This window comes from Sinocyclocheilus anshuiensis, unplaced genomic scaffold (genome assembly GCF_001515605.1).
Source record: "Sinocyclocheilus anshuiensis isolate Anshui unplaced genomic scaffold, SAMN03320099.WGS_v1.1 scaffold522, whole genome shotgun sequence".
Lineage (NCBI taxonomy): Eukaryota > Metazoa > Chordata > Actinopteri > Cypriniformes > Cyprinidae > Sinocyclocheilus > Sinocyclocheilus anshuiensis.
This window is the reverse complement of record NW_015544185.1, coordinates 1,959,747-1,976,897: the sequence shown is the minus strand read 5'-3', so window position 1 is coordinate 1,976,897 and position 17,151 is coordinate 1,959,747. Positions and strand designations below refer to the sequence as shown.

General features: G+C 38.4%; 1 protein-coding gene across 1 annotated transcript; it reads right to left on the bottom strand.

Annotated features, from left to right (window-relative positions):
* Positions 1-1,522: 1,522 nt before the first annotated feature.
* Positions 1,523-16,721, bottom strand: LOC107696480 (retinoblastoma-like protein 1). The gene is made up of 23 exons (XM_016496828.1): positions 16,446-16,721; positions 14,883-15,016; positions 14,471-14,671; positions 14,326-14,390; positions 12,984-13,112; positions 11,374-11,519; positions 11,196-11,260; positions 10,865-11,051; positions 10,290-10,456; positions 10,017-10,129; positions 9,804-9,907; positions 9,579-9,596; positions 9,459-9,542; positions 9,156-9,320; positions 8,895-9,030; positions 6,625-6,861; positions 6,321-6,511; positions 6,049-6,225; positions 5,251-5,322; positions 4,941-5,025; positions 4,540-4,688; positions 4,227-4,391; positions 1,523-2,930 (listed from the first exon to the last, which is right to left on the bottom strand). The coding sequence occupies exons 1-23, from the start codon at positions 16,602-16,604 to the stop codon at positions 2,760-2,762; spliced, it is 3,120 nt and encodes a 1,039-aa protein (XP_016352314.1). The 5' UTR covers positions 16,605-16,721; the 3' UTR covers positions 1,523-2,759.
* Between the last annotated feature and the right edge of the window lie 430 nt (positions 16,722-17,151).

Below are 17,151 nucleotides of genomic sequence, written 5' to 3'. Positions count from 1 at the left end.
ATATCCCATCGTCTCCTGGTCTCTGCCTCGACGAGGAAAAAGTTTCCAACAGTTTGTTCATTTACTGTACATGTACTCAATACTTGGTAGGGGCTCCTTTTGCTTTAATTACTGCCTCAATTCGGCGTGGCATGGAGGTGATCAGTTTGTGGCACTGCTGAGGTGGTATGGAAGCCCAGGTTTCTTTGACAGTGGCCTTCAGCTCATCTGCATTTTTTGGTCTCTTGTTTCTCATTTTCCTCTTGACAATACCCCATAGATTCTCTATGGGGTTCAGGTCTGGTGAGTTTGCTGGCCAGTCAAGCACACCAACACCATGGTCATTTAACCAACTTTTGTAGCCAAATTCCTTGACACGTCTTTGTGTGGTGGCTCTTGATGCCTTGACCCCAGCCTCAGTTCATTCCTTGTGAAGTTCACTCAAATTCTTGAATCGATTTTGCTTGACAATCCTCATAAGGCTGCGGTTCTCTCGGTTGGTTGTGCATCTTTTTCTTCCACACTTTTTCCTTCCACTCAACTTTCTGTTAACATGCTTGGATACAGCACTCTGTGAACAGCCAGCTTCTTTGGCAATGAATGTTTGTGGCTTACCCTCCTTGTGAAGGGTGTCAATGATTGTCTTCTGAACAACTGTCAGATCAGCAGTCTTCCCCATGATTGTGTAGCCTAGTGAACCAAACTGAGAGACCATTTTGAAGGCTCAGGAAACCTTTGCAGGTGTTTTGAGTTGATTAGCTGATTGGCATGTCACCATATTCTAATTTGTTGAGATAGTGAATTGGTGGGTTTTTGTTAAATGTGAGCCAAAATCATCACAATTAAAAGAACCAAAGACGTAAACTACTTTAGTCTGTGTGCATTGAATTTATTTAATACACGAGTTTCACAATTTGAGTTGAATTACTGAAATAAATTAACTTTTCCACGACATTCTAATTTATTGAGATGCACCTGTATTATACAAATCCCAGTATTTAGGTGTTTTTTGATATTGTATTTTGAGTTTTTAATTTTTTTAAAAAGATATATCTTATTAAAAAAATCGTTTAGTTTTCCATATATAATGAATGGTACATCATGCACTTAATGGAAAATAAAGAGATATTTCGGACACAGTTATGGTTTTTATATTCATTTTGAATAGCAAACTAGTAGACATATCTCAGTAAGAAAGTTTAAGACCAAATCAATTCAATAAACGCGTTGAGATTAGCTTTAGTGGTCAATAAACAAATACATGAGTGAATTAATTGAAGGATATCCTATTTCAGGTAAAAAATCCTAAATCCAGGTAAATCTACATACATTTTATTCTTTAGAGCCCAATTTATGTAGGAGCCACCCATTAATTGTCTTGCACAGAATTAAATCATCCAACAGCCCACTTTCTCATCCAGCCTGGGTTTGTTTGGATCTGATTCCACCAGAACACAAATATTCGACATTTTTGGATCGGAGCTGGAGAAATGAGCCTGAACAGTGTCACATATTATCTTCTGACGCAAGAAAAAAACATTTCTTTGAGAATTGATAAAACATTTTATTATGTACATGCTAAGGCACTCACTGTAGAACCGACCAACAGCTGATTGGTCAAACCAACACTTACAATAAAGCTAAATTACAAAGTCACTGAAAAAAGTATAAAAGGTTTTTGTGGAAAAACAAACAATGCAGAGGATTATTTCTAAGTTTAAAATATGGAGTTTGTATAAACAAACAAAATAAATACTTCAGAGCTATAATACAAAGCACCAACTGCAAAGAGATCAACAGTGTTGGACATCAGGTATCGAGACAGATGAAGGCAAAAGAACATAAATGGATAAAATACAAGACGTTTGTACAAGAAAAAATTTAAATCCCAAATTAACCGACAATACTGAGAAATACAGATACAGCTAGCTATAGCACTGGTCGCATGATCTTTTCACTTCCACCCCTTTGAGCATGTGACCAATAAACGTCACTAAAATAACATACATGAGCAAAACCAAATAATACAATTATACCTGCATCACTGTTAAACAAACAGTGTTGAACAAGTTATTGTACACCACATAAACAAGATGGAACAATCCATCAAATTTAACATCTAAAATGCACTATAAACATGACCATTTCAGAAAACAACACTGTTTTGAGAAAATACATGAAATGTTAAAGAGAAATATTACAATTAATTGAGAGGTGTAGATACCACACAACTGAATATAAAGCTGCACAGAGGATTTGCAGGATGGTCGCAAAACTGATTCGACCATTGGCAGGTTCACCAAAAACACACAAAATGAAAACATTTAAAAGATTACATTTGCTCAGTACATTGTGCCAGTAAATAACTTGATTAAAATAAAAATAATAAAATAAAATCACTAATATATGGAACCCACTGGGAGATTCTACTGCAAAAACGATGGTCACATGACTCTTGGTTGAGAAAACTACAGCTACAGAATATCTCTGTAATGTAAGAATCGATTCTTTATGAAAGCATGATGAGCATCATGAAAAAACATGATACATGATTCTTTGATTCGGTATAAATTGATTAAGTTTATACCAATCTCCCTGATATTCAGAAATCCTGGTGTATTAAAAAAAAAATCTGTCATGATTAACACGTGATGGTTTTTGGCTTTGCTATTGTTCTGTGACATAATTAATGTACTCGATCTCATTAGTCATTGAGCAGCACATAGGAAGAGTTTTTGGCTTTATACTGGGTCTGTAAGGAGACTGGGCGTCCTCACAGGTCAGAGACTCGCTCTCTCGCTGACCACATCCTGCAGGCGTTTGAGCAGCACGTCGTCGTTCTCTTGCCGCAGGCATTTAGATGGAGACTCGGTCTCATCACCTTCCATGTTGAACGCCCGCTTCTTGCTCACCCCACCCTGACGGATCATCTGGTTTATGTCGCTCAGCTCCTGAAGAGAAACAGGAAGCAGAAGACTTTTAGATCAACAACCATAACTGGCAAAACTCACAGTATGAGCTTCCAAATATAAAGACATAAAAATAAATTAACTTGTTTTTAATTTAAAGGGGTCATATGATGCTGCTAAAAAGAACATTATTTTGTGTATTTGGTGTAATGCAATGTGTTTATGCGGTTTAAGGTTCAAAAAACACATTATTTTCCACATACTGTACATTATTGTTGCTACTCTATGCCCCGCCTTTCTGAAACTCCGATTGGCCAGCTATCCAGTGCGTTGTGATTGGCCGAATGCCTCAAACATATATAATGTGACGAGTCGGCTGCCTCCCCCTAATTATCAGCATCACCCCATCCCTTAATCGCCGCCCTTCGCCAGGCTCCCGACATGAGTGGGTGCGAGAGGAGGGGCGCTGAATTAGCCAGGGCTGGCGGCGTGTGATGGGGCACACCTGAACCGAACGGAGCCTCATCGCCGCCGCTGTTTAAATGCCGAGCGCGCCTCTCCTCGGGAGACCGGTCTCTTCCTCGTGCATGCACGCTGGTGTCCTCGTGGGTCCAGGAGGGGTGCATAGAGGGACTCCCGTGCCGCCAGGGTCGTGAATGCTGGGCCGTCTAGTCCCTTCAAGCGCCGTGGGCAGAGAGAAGGACGAAGCCGCTGATAGAAGCCACCCCTCGCGCCCCGGACCAGAGAGGGGAGTGCGTGCGGCCGCCAGACTCCGCCCCTTACATGGACCCTTCCTTCCTTCCTGACCACTGCCCTTCCCTGCACGAACCCTGCATTTGTGATCAGAGAAACGACAAACAACAAGTGCTACTCTACACTGCCCAAAACTCATGTTTGAATCGTCAGTGGCAAATTCTTTAAATATAAATACGTACTTACAGGCTGTGAATCAGAAGCGCCAGACTGTCCTTGCAAAGTTGGAACTGCCCAACTTTATAGACAAAGCCTTTGTGCCACAGATGCATTGCAGGCTTCTGGTTACCAAGAGCTTGGAACACTCCAAAGAGAAAGGAAAAATTGAAATCGCATCATATGACCCCTTTAATAAAAATTTACTAATCAGTTATATTGACTATAATAATACCCAGTTGCACTGTATTTATTTCATTGTGTATGAACATTTTTTTCAAAATATCTTCTTTTGTGATCCACAGAAGATTAGGACGTGTCTGACATGTGGATGTGTAAATTATTACAATTTAAATGTTTTCATTAAATATCTCTTTAAAGGAATTATTACCGTTAATGCTTGTTGTGAAAACCTAAATTTTGACTAACCTTTGATGGGCTGCCAGTGAACTTGTACGTGTAGGCCGTACTGGGGGTGAGACCCGAGCCGTTTTTATGAGGAGAAACAAAGATGGAGTGTCTCTGAGATACACGGCGAGGAGAGAGAGGCTGAGCACGAACCGACGGAAACGGAGATAATGGAGGAGCCTCCATCTTTACAGAGAAACAGAGAGAAAGAGTCAAACACTTGTTTCCAAATGATCTAAAAATAAAAATCAACAGTTATTAAAAGACGATTTTCAAATAAATATCAACAGTTATTAAAAGACGATTTTCAAATGAAGTAAAGCAATACACTAACCTTGTTGTCAAGCATGGAATATGCATATTTAAGAGCGAATGATTTCATCTTTAGCACGTAAACAGAGTTGTAGAACTGGATGAGGTCTCCTCTTTCCTCTGATTCGCTTTCAGCCTCTGTTCTGTCAGCCTGCTCCGTCCTCTCATTGGCTGTGAACAGAAACAAATAAATAAAAATATTTTCAAATGCAATAAAAAGCCAGGATACTTTTGCCAACTTCATCAAAAATAAATGTATATACACACAACCCGTTTAAAAGTTTGGGATTGTTAACCTTATGCTTTTGAAACAAGTCTCTTATGCTCACCAAGGCTGCGTATATTTGATCAAAAACACAGTAAAAACTGTAATATTATTTACGTAATATTATACGTTTAGGACTTTGCCCACATCATCCTTACACTGGTCTACTGGTGGATCCACTTCCATGTTCTCATCTGTCTGCTGCGCTCTGGGACGCCTCTTCAGTAAAACACTACGGTACACCTACAAACACACCAACAAGATGTTGTGGATGCCGTTGCATCAAAGCCTCATATGTGCTCTCATCACAGCTCAAATTCCAAGGTTTCTGACGTTAGGAAGCTAGGGCAAGCAGTCATTTTGAACCACTATCAATGGCATTTGCACATTAAGCACATACACAAAATAAATATAAAACAGTAGCAGTTAAGTCACAGGTTTGGAAAGACTAAGACTGTTGATACTCACATGACCGTTGGCCTGAGGTTGGGTTCGGTAGCATTTCATGATATCCTGAAAAGTGTGCTCTTCTTTTGTGATCTGCAGAAGCAGCAGGCAAGTCAAAATAAAGAAAATCTGAATGAAAATGCTTGATGTTATATTTTCATCTGATGATTTTTCCCCCCTTCACTCATATATTATTCTTCAGTAATATACAAGATTTTTTAAAGTTGTTAATACTTTATTCAGCAAGGGTGCATTAATTTGATAAAAAGTGACAGTTAAGACATTTATAATGTTATAAAAGATTTCTGTTTCAAATAAAAAATGTTCATTGAACTTTCTGTTCAAAGAGTCAGGAAATCAGAATATCAGAATAACTGCTGAAGGATCATGTGACACTGAAGACTGGAGTAATGATGAAAACAGTTATTTTTAATTCTAATCATATTTCACCATATTTCTGTATTTTTACTAAAAATAAATCCAGTCTTGGTGACAAAGAAACTTCTTTGAAAAACATTTAAAAATCTTACAGACACCAAACTTTAGAACAGTAAGTGTAGTTTATTCGTTTTAGTCAATTGCTGTAACTTGCTACAACAATGTTGCCGTAGCCCAGGGGTGTCAAACTCAATTCCTGAGTTTAGTTCCAACCCTGCTCCAACACACATACCATGTAGTTTTCAAATAAGCCTGAAGATTAGTTGGATCAGGTGTGTTTAATTAGGGTTGAATCTAAACTCTACCGGGGCTCCGGCCCTCCAGGAATTGAGTTTTGACACCCCTGCCATAGCCCTTCTCTCCACATTTCAAAAGGCGTACCTTTGATATAATGTAGACGGCACAGAGCAGCAGCTGGTCCAGGTGTCTGTCCTTCATCAGGTCAGTGAAGTGCAGCAGAGAGTGTTCAAAACACGTCCAGATCTTCCCTCGCAGCTCCGATGAGATATCCAGCTTCAGACACAGGTCCCGCAGACGCACGCTGGCTAAATGATACACCTAAATGGACAAGCAACAGCATATATGTACTTCAGCTAACAAAGATCAGATGTAAAAAAAATCCAGATGGTGGAAATCAGCACACATTTCCTCACCTTCCTGAAGAAGAGAGAGAGGGATCCTGTGCGGCGGGGTTTGTTGACGGCCGGGGGCTGTGTGTCGGAGCTGGCGGGTGGAGCTACAGTTCGGCTGGGGGAGGCTGTCAGTAAGAATTGAGCGGTGAGGGGGTTCATCTCATTGGCCTGAAGTTGGATGACTGTGATGCCGCCCGTCTCGTTCTTTACCACTGAAGGATGAAGAACCAGCACGTTAACAAATAGAGAAATGTTTGTGCGTCTTTTTGTCAAAAAAAATGTCACAACAAGATGAGAATAAATAAATAAATAATAAATGTGGTACTTGGCAGTGGAATGGTGAGCTGTTGGCCGTTTCCGGTTGCCATGGAGAGGACAGTCGTTGTGGCGGTGGTGTTCTGGTTGTTTTCCATGGTGTTGGAAATTATTTTTATGGGAGTGACTGAGAATCTTTTCACTGGGGACTGTGGTGAAGGATCGTCACCAAACAAGCGTCTCTTGGCGCTGCCAGCTGCAGGTGAGCTGTAGCGGTCGTGGAGAGAGATAGGAGACTGAGGGACGTCTAAGAGAGAAAGAAGAGAAATATTATCCATATGAGTACATCTTATTCAATATTCAAACAAGCACATGCAGACATATACAGACACAGACCCGTACACTGCAAGCCACAAAAAGATTAAAAAAGTCTGAGACTTCAACTTACCATCTTAACTTTTTCTACAATCTTATTGCATTGCTCATTGTTACAGTAAGTATATTCTTTTCAAAACTGTTTAAACTCCAGTTCATACGTATGGCAAGTACCAAAAATAAAAGTATCGGTATCGGGCGAGTACTGGAAAAAGTGGTATCGGTGCATCCCTAGTTAAAATGTGAGCATTTTTATGTTGCTTTAGTCATAGTCCTTTTTTTTTTATTTTTTGCTCAGTGGAAAAAATTCAGGTCTGAAGGGGTAAAAATAAGATGAATAATAACACAATTTTTTTTTGCTTTGAGGTCATCTGTATGCTTGCAAATAATTTAATAAAGGTAACACTTTACAATAAGATTACATTTGTTAACATTATTTAACATGAACTTGCAATAAAAAATACTTGTAAAGCATTTATTAATCTCAGTTCAAATTAATTTAAACATTTACTAATACATTACTAAAATCTGTTAATATTAATGTGCTAACATGAACTGGTGTACTTTTAATTAATGTTAACAAAGATTAAATAAATACTGTAACAATGTATAGCACATTGTTAGTTAAGGCATTAAATAACGTTAACTAACCTTATTGTAAAGTGTTACCCAAATAAATAAATAATATTAAGTAATATTTCATATACGCATTTATATATGCATTTTAAAATGATAAACGGACCAAATATATTCCTAAACATTTTTGTCCGATCAAATGATCTCTGGAATGTCCCTCCCCTTTAATTATACACATTTATGGGGTCTCAAGAGTCCAGCCTCATTATGAGACATGTGGTACCTTTGCGTGCACTTGAGGCCAGGCCTATGCGGACCTCCCTGATGCGAGGGTGGATGATGGGGGATAGCGCTACCAACGGAAGGTGAGTGGGACCGCCTGCATTGTTGCCCGTGTCAAAATTACTGGGAAAATTCACCTAAACAAACAAATAAAAACAGGTTATATCTGTAATATAATTGGCTATTAATTTTACAATATGTAATTTAATTTTACAGTATGTTCACCCTACAAAGTGGTTTGTGAGTTTGTGTATGTATGTACCTCTTCTACAGCGGGGATTTTGTTATTAGCGTTATTGAGCGCAGTCCACAGGGCCGAGTCTTTGGTCCAGGCTTTGCTTTCCAGCACCTGCTCCTCTATACTGTTCAAATGCTTCACCATGTCTCGGGACAAACCCTCCTCAGAGCGGATGAACACCTCAATCACCTACACAAACACAAGTACATTTGCTTTAGTACTTCAAAATAAACAGCTTTCTTTAAAGGACTTAACAGTTTGTTGTGATTTTTTTTTCTATAGACATCAATATCTACTGCAACATGATGCAACAGTACACCGTTCTGTACCTTGTAAAAGTAGAATGGCGGGATCTGGAAGATTTCTAGAATCCAGGGGAAGGTTCTTTGAGAGCTGTACGCAAAAAGCACCACCTCCAGACAGCATGCCAACAGAGAGCAATGGAGCACCTCCTGCTCCAACAGGACCTAACAGAGATCAGAAGAAGAGAGGAACAGGTTGCAATCTCACAAAAAAAGCAGAACGTAAGAGCTGTAGATATAAAAAAAAAATGACATCTGGCAAAAAAATAAATTTTCCTTTTTTCTGTTTGGTGATAAATACACATTGTTTGGTATCAGGGCGAATGGTTTTTACTAGTGTATTTATCAAGTTAAGCCGTTACACTGACTTACCGCCATGTCTTTCCCTTGTAATCTCTAGTAATATTTCATATACGCATTTATATATGCATTTTAAAATGATAAACGGACCAAATATATTCCTAAACATTTTTGTCCGATCAAATGATCTCTGGAATGTCCCTCCCCTTTAATTATACACATTTATGGGGTCTCAAGAGTCCAGCCTCATTATGAGACATGTGGTACCTTTGCGTGCACTTGAGGCCAGGCCTATGCGGACCTCCCTGATGCGAGGGTGGATGATGGGGGATAGCGCTACCAACGGAAGGTGAGTGGGACCGCCTGCATTGTTGCCCGTGTCAAAATTACTGGGAAAATTCACCTAAACAAACAAATAAAAACAGGTTATATCTGTAATATAATTGGCTATTAATTTTACAATATGTAATTTAATTTTACAGTATGTTCACCCTACAAAGTGGTTTGTGAGTTTGTGTATGTATGTACCTCTTCTACAGCGGGGATTTTGTTATTAGCGTTATTGAGCGCAGTCCACAGGGCCGAGTCTTTGGTCCAGGCTTTGCTTTCCAGCACCTGCTCCTCTATACTGTTCAAATGCTTCACCATGTCTCGGGACAAACCCTCCTCAGAGCGGATGAACACCTCAATCACCTACACAAACACAAGTACATTTGCTTTAGTACTTCAAAATAAACAGCTTTCTTTAAAGGACTTAACAGTTTGTTGTGATTTATTTCTGTAGACCTCAAAATCTACTGCAACGTGATGCAATAGTACACCGTTCTGTACCTTGTAAAAGTAGAATGGCGGGATCTGGAAGATTTCTAGAATCCAGGGGAAGGTTCTTTGAGAGCTGTACGCAAAAAGCACCACCTCCAGACAGCATGCCAACAGAGAGCAATGGAGCACCTCCTGCTCCAACAGGACCTAACAGAGATCAGAAGAAGAGAGGAACAGGTTGCAATCTCACAAAAAAAGCAGAACGTAAGAGCTGTAGATATAAAAAAAAAATGACATCTGGCAAAAAAATAAATTTTCCTTTTTTCTGTTTGGTGATAAATACACATTGTTTGGTATCAGGGCGAATGGTTTTTACTAGTGTATTTATCAAGTTAAGCCGTTACACTGACTTACCGCCATGTCTTTCCCTTGTAATCTCTTCATCTCTTGAGTCATGATATTCTCCAGGATCTTAAAGTACAAGATCTCCGCCAGCTTCAGACGATTCTCTGTGAAATCTACACACAAGAACCTGCACTTACTAACATGATAAAATATGAGACTTTCGTAACAGTCGCCTTTATTAAACATTTATTTTTTTTTTTTTAGATGTGCAGTATATCTGACCCATATGTGCTCCTGGCAGGTCATCTGTGGGTTTGGTGTAGGCCTGTTTAAACCTCTCTCCCATGGTCTTCACTCGGTTCAGAATGGATTCAGTGGGATTTCGAGAGCAGGAACTATAAAAACATGGTGAAAATAAAACACAGCTCTGTAAGAAAACAGGCTAAAGGCTGAGGGCCATCATGATGGGTTATGCATACTTGGCTGTACATGCATACCATGTCTAATTTCCAAAACTAATTATTTGTGCGTGGTTTGATTTTGGCAGATACTTACTTAAAGATTTGGACCAGAGCATCGCTTGGAGCATTTCGGAGGCCGGACACCATGCTCTGTAGTTGACTCACACTTTGGGTAGCTGAGGAAACGGGGGTGACCAGCACCTCTTTCTCCTTCAGATATCGCCGACCCGTTAGAGGAGTAGAGGGAGCAAGGGAACGCGTCTATGCAAAAACACAGCAGGATGAGGCAAAAGTTTGGGGTCAGTAGGACTTTTTTTAAAGAATACTTTTATTCAGCAAGGACACGTTAAAGTCACCAAAGAATCTTGAAAAATTGTATCACGGTTTCCACAGAAATATGAACTGTTTTCAACATTGATGATAATAATAATACATAATACATTTTTCTTAATGAGCAATTAGCATATTCTGAATGATTAAGTAACACCGAAGACTGGAGTAATGATGCTAAAAATTCAGCTTTGCCATCACAGTAATAATTACATCTTTCAAAAACATACATTTTTAACATATTTAGTATTTCACATACATTGATATTTCAAATAAGATTGTCAATCATCATGATGAATGTTACTCTAATGTGGCAGTAGAGAAAGAAATCTTCGGTACCTTCTCAAAGTGCTGCTGAAGGTTGTTCTCCACCTGCATGCGGGCCGATAGTTGACCTGATGGAGGCTCAGAAGTGGCCTTGCGAGGTGTGCCGATCTCCTCATCTGCGTCGACCTCCAAAAACACTCGCTCATCAAAATCCCCCACAGTCAAAACATATTCCTCATACTCACGATTTATGGCTTTACTGGAAAAACAAATATTCATATATAAGTACTTATTGAAATAAGGCATTTCATTTGATGTTTTATCATTTTTTATTTAAATACAAAATTGCTGGAAAGTCCAAAAAGGACAAAAAACTTACAGAAATTTCATGCCATATACTTACTTGTTGTCTTGGAAATTTGGGGAATCCAGTAATTCAGTCAGAGTCTCAGCATCACCTTTTAATATCTGAGAAAAATAAGGGAATATTTTTAGAATATGGCAAGCATGACCAGGCTGTAAACAATCATGCTGTTCTTGCAGTATAAGTGTATGTGAATATAAGTGTGTGTGTTCCTCACTCTTTTCTCAAACAGTGTCTTTATGTAGGGTTTGAAGTAGTGCTCCTTTATGCCTTTGGCCTCCACCACCAAACCATCATGCAGCTCACATAACTTGTCAATGACACAGGGCATTTCTTCCGAGTTTTCTGTGTCCTTTGGCAGTCCTAAAGAGAGGAGAGCAATAGACTATAAATGAAGCATTTACAACAAAGCAACCTACTAATCCAATCACAAATGAATCTTTTAAGACCACCTTAAATGAAAATATAAGTTTTTAGTTCACACTAGTGTACACCTAAACGCTGATTACATGAAGTAGACTGAAACCGTGTTATTGTGATTTAAACTAAAAGCTATTAGTGGACAAGCACTTTGATATGTTCTGTGGCCTGCCCCATGCTCCTGTTTCAACAGATTAGTGGTCGACTGATATTGGTTTTTTGACAGCCGATGCCGATATCTTGGAAAGCAGGGTGGCCGATGGCCGACATAAGGCCGATATAAAGCCGATATAATTATATTTATTTTAATGAATATTTAAGAAATGTGAAATTTGAAAATGGATTAAAAAAATACATTTGTAAAATAAAAATACTTATACTTTAGATGACAAAGTATTTTCCACAAATAAATATTTAATAAAAATATTATTAAAAAGGAAGTAAACTGTAACCAACATGTTCTGACTAGCTTTGTGAAATTATACTACATGCCTGAACGAAACAAACAGCAGAAGCTCTGAATGGGACGCATATTCACTCTCTGACAGCAGGAGGCGCTGATACAGCGTTTCCTTGATTATCGCAGTAAACAAAGCAGAGCTGCGCTGAAACACTTTAATGTGAATTATACGAGATGAAAAGAAAATACCATCTAAACTTTTCTGAAGACTGTAGTGATCTGCCTGCTACAGTATTTTTCTCTGTGAGTCCGTCTTCAGCGTCTCTGGCCTCTGTTAACGGGTGTTTACAGACTTCATATTTTCACATAAATGACATTTGGAAAATGATATGCATTGCAACGCAGTTTGTGCAAGTCCAGAACAGAGATTGGCAGCAATAAAACAATAAACGGCCGGTTGCCGATCGCGTAAGTTCCAGAGGAAGCTCCTTCGGCCATCATACACACACGTGACTGACCGCTCGCTCACACCAACAGGAGGGGAAGGGGGCGTGTTACTCTCTACACTGCACACAACCTGAGGGATTCCTACACTTTCAGTCTTTGAGGAGACATGAAAAACAGCGCATACCGCAGGAACGGTATAACGGAAAATATTAGCGGTTTTGAAATCGTGAAGTTTTCAAATCGCGGTATACCTTGAAACCGGTAATTGGCCCATGCCTACAACAGATAATACAGGAAAGAAAACAGATCTCAATTTCATAGGAGATCTCAAACAGATCTCAATTTCATTACTTAGGAGATATAAGTTGTTTTAAATGCACTACAACTTCACATATTCAGTCAATATTTCAAAACTAAGTGCACTACCTCGCAAGTAACTCTTTAACGCAATCAATGGACTCATTTGTAACTCTGCCTTCTCAAGGATAATGACTTATAAACAGAAAATCAACAATTAATCAAAGAAACATTCTCTCACAGCGAGGTGAAGGGAATTTTACCTCTGAAGTATTCATTGATGAGATCTTTCCTGTTGGAGCACATGAGAGCGTTGCAAAACACCAGGTCCAGACAGCAGAGCAGGAGGTGATATGAGTTGACCAGGTCATCACCAATCATATGGAAATTACCTGAAATAAAGTAGAAATCACATCATGGGTTTACTTAAACATTTAGGATGTCAACCAGGTTTTTGTCAAATCAGTCGGAATTAGAGGTGTCCATATATAAAAATACACTACTGATCAAAAGTTTGCAATCAGAATTTTTTTTAAAGAAATTAACACTTTTCTTCAGCGTGGACGCATTCAATTTAGCAAAAGTGACAGTAGACATTTATAATGTTATAAAAAGATTTCTCATTCAAATAAACAATGTTTCAAATAAACAAGAATTCTGAAAAAAAATATCATGGTTTGCATAAAAACATTAAGCAGCACAACTGTTTTCAACATTGATAATAATAAGAAATGTCTCTTGAGAAGCAAATCAGCATATTAGAATGATTCTGAAGGATCATGTGACACTGAAGAAATTCAGCTTTGCTATCACAGGAGTGACTTTTAAAATATATTACAGTAGTCATTTTAAATTGTAATAATTTTCCACAACGTTAGTGTTTTACTGTATTTTTTGATCAAATTAATGAAGATTTAGTGAGCTTTGTTAACAAACGTTGGTTTTCACGAGACTCACCGACGCATGCGCAATGCTGAACTCATACGTCATCAGCCCGGAGCTGCCTCCGTGTAGGACTGTTGGCGCAAGCTACATTAAAGTGATTGCGTTTTGAATATGGATATTTTTCTTACAAAAATGCATCGATTCGCTACAGAAGGCCTATGTTCACCCCCCGGAGCCGTGTGAGACGCTTTTTTTTATTTTATGGATGGGCACTTTTTATTTAACTTCTTTTGGACTGATGCATGCAACACCCGCTGAGTGCCATGAAACAGCTTGAAAGATCAAAGACCATTTTTAATATAACTCCGACTGGATTCGTCTGAAAGAAGAAAGTCATATACACCTAGGATGACTTGAGGGGGAGTAATTTATGGGCTACTTTTCATTTTTGGGTGAACTAACCCTTTAAATATTTAAAAATTATTTAAAACATTATAAAAACTTTACAGAGCCCAAACTTTTACAAATGTAGCGCATTAAGTTTTGTTTGATGCTAAACCTACACAAAATGTATTCATTTATTATGGCTGTGAAATAATTAACTGATTTCTTTTTACGTAGTTAATAGCATTATTTGACGCAGACTGTGCAAGTAGTCATATCTAAACTATACGGACAGTCTATGGTTCAAACAGGGAAGACTTCTTTCAGTCTAATTACCTTTTGTATACACAAAGAGAGTCCAACAGAACTTGAAGACGTCACTGATGTGGCATGGAAGACGCCTATAAAGAAAAGTATATTTGTTACAATTTTCTTCTTCAAAAGAAAGCTAAAAACGGAGAGAAAAAGCAGGCAGATTTACCGGTGTTTGCGGCTTCTAGGCAGGCGGGGAGGTTCACCCTGAGGATTCTGAAACACGTCCAGAAATATTGGCTCAAATTTACGAAAAATCACTGTCGACACTTCGAAATTGCGTTCCAGTCGACCTACACGGCTGCGGAAATCCTGAGAGATGTTCGACATGTCTGACCATTTCTTCATCTTGCTGAAGAACTGGATCAAACTAGAGGAAAGAGAGCATTACAACACTCACATTTTCATATAAAAACCTCGCATTTATTAGAAATGAAAATCCTTGAATGCATAAAATAAATGCTCTTGCCATTGTTTCTCTTCTTACTCTACAACTAAAACTTTTCCATTAAATAAACTGAAATTACAGGAGACGACGTCCATCCTGCAGGTATCTGTCTATGTCTGTTTGAGATCCTTACCTGAGCTTCGCCGAACGCAGGATCCTTGTAAGGGAAACGCCGTTGCCTTCCATCACACCCCGTCCTACTGTGGGGATGGAGCTCTTCCTACAGGCAGCATACAGAGAGCAGGCCAACCAGTGAACGACATCACCCTGACACAACCAAACACATTACACAAATTAACATACATGGGAATATCTCACATAGCCTACTGTATCATATGAGATACACATACATTTCTAAGGCCTATAAATTATCAACATAACCAGAACCTTGCTGAAAAACGTTATACACAATCTACTACATTCCTTCTGTCATATGATTGGTAGTTTATACATTTTTAGGCCTTTCAATATAATTGTAAAAATGACCACCTTCAGGTCATGGTTTACACATCTTTTTGTAGTGAAATCTAATGATTTTTATAAAGTAAACATAAGAACAACTTTCATATTGTTAGTAATATTTCAAGATGAAAACTCACTGGACTGAAGCAACTTAGGTTTACTTGATTATCCATACATCATTTTTTTCAGAAAAATGTATCAAATATGATCAATCAGGCTTCCGAGTGTTTATTTGATCTTACAATCATCATTGTACTGCATTGCGTCATGTTTCCTCCCACAACAAAAACTAGAGGTTTGCTCATTAAACTACGCATACCATCATACTAAGACACATTATTGAGACTCGAGACATATTGAGAGAATGAATTTTTATATTTAAAAGCATTTTATGTAAATAGTCTGCTATACCATTATAAAGATCTAACTGATTTACATTACAAGCAACTGGAGATATAAATATCAGCAACTGCACCAAATAGTTCGGGCCTCTGAATAAAATAGGCATATTTATTTCTCCTAATTGAGTATGAGCACCATATTCCACAATATCATACTATAAGAGCCATGGAAGCCTGATGTTTCAAATATGATATAAAACACAAAACACATGTGCATAAACTTATTAAAAATATTTTGTCTAAATGTTCAATAAAACTGTTCTATATTAAAAAAAAAAGATTGTGTCAATTTTTTTACAGGGTTAAGCCTGAATAAAATGAACACCACTAGTATATTTAATATACAGTCGTCTACTATCCAAGATCTAGGAACCAATAAGAAATGTGTGGAAAAATGTATCTTTCCCAGCATTCCCTTTAAATGACTTCCTCATCTTCTCTTTGTGTTTGTCATGTGACACATCAGGGAATCCTCAGTCAATTCAGACGCAGAACACTAATACAAATGTTTTTAAATGGTATTACGTTGAGATAGATATCTTTGGGCGCTGATCGTGGTATTACTTTAAAATTCGTCCAGCATAACACCTCGGTGCGACCATGGTATTTTGGATATGTATTATGGTAGTATCCTGGTATTCATACCAAATTATCATATATGCATACCATGGTTACTTCAGAGAATACCAGAGTGAATGCCGTACTTGTTGCCTAACTGGTACGGGTTATTTTGACTATATATCTGTAAGAACACACGGATGAGTTGAAGGCAGAGCAGGAGGCGTCGGTTGTTCCTGTCATTAGGTTGTCGTTTGAATGTGAATTAGTCGAACCTCGAGCGTGTAAGTGTTCCAGATGGAGCTGAAGTTCTGAAGCGCTTCTGCCGCCGTCTCTTCGTCCATATTGAGCTCTTGACAAAGCGCCTCGAGACTCCTCCGAACCGAACCATCGTCTGATTTAACGGACTCCAAATCCGTTTCATCTCCGCGCATTGCTGGAATCCGTTAACGTCCAAAGACAATTGTTTACGTGAAACAGGGAGTTGACCCGGAACGCCGCTGACCTCCTGATGCTATCCCACAATGCCGAGACACACGAATGGCGCGAAAACGGGCTCCTCTCAGCCAATGAGAGAAGAGGAGTAGATGGCGTCATTACAACAACAAAGACGACAGCATGGAGGATTTAAACCTCCTCACAGTGTTTACCAAACCATTACATAAAATATAAGGAATATAAATACAATATAATAAGCTCCCCCCGTTTTACTCTTTATTCCGGGACTTAATCTGTAACAGCTGAATAAACAAATGTATTAATGAGAATTGTCTATGCAATTTTATAAAAATGTCCCGTTTTGTTGCTTGCTTTTTTTTATTTTATCTCATTTTATATATATATATATATATATATAATACTTATCTGGTATTATTTGACATGTTTATCTTGTATACTTCATTACATTTATTACTAATTATATTTATACGTAATTACATGCAATTAAAATTTAATTAAAACGCTTCACAGACACCATACTTT

What these genes read in the sequence shown, in the direction of transcription:
- LOC107696480 (XM_016496828.1), bottom strand. Translation starts at nt 16,604, where the DNA reads ATGCGCGGAGATGAAACGGATTTGGAGTCCGTTAAATCAGACGATGGT. An exon ending in TTCAGCAGCACTTTGAGAAG is followed by an intron (nt 10,457 to 10,864) that starts GTACCGAAGATT and finishes GTTTTTGCATAG; the next exon opens with ACGCGTTCCCTTGCTCCCTC. An exon ending in CCTGCCAGGAGCACATATGG is followed by an intron (nt 9,908 to 10,016) that starts GTCAGATATACT and finishes TCTTGTGTGTAG; the next exon opens with ATTTCACAGAGAATCGTCTG.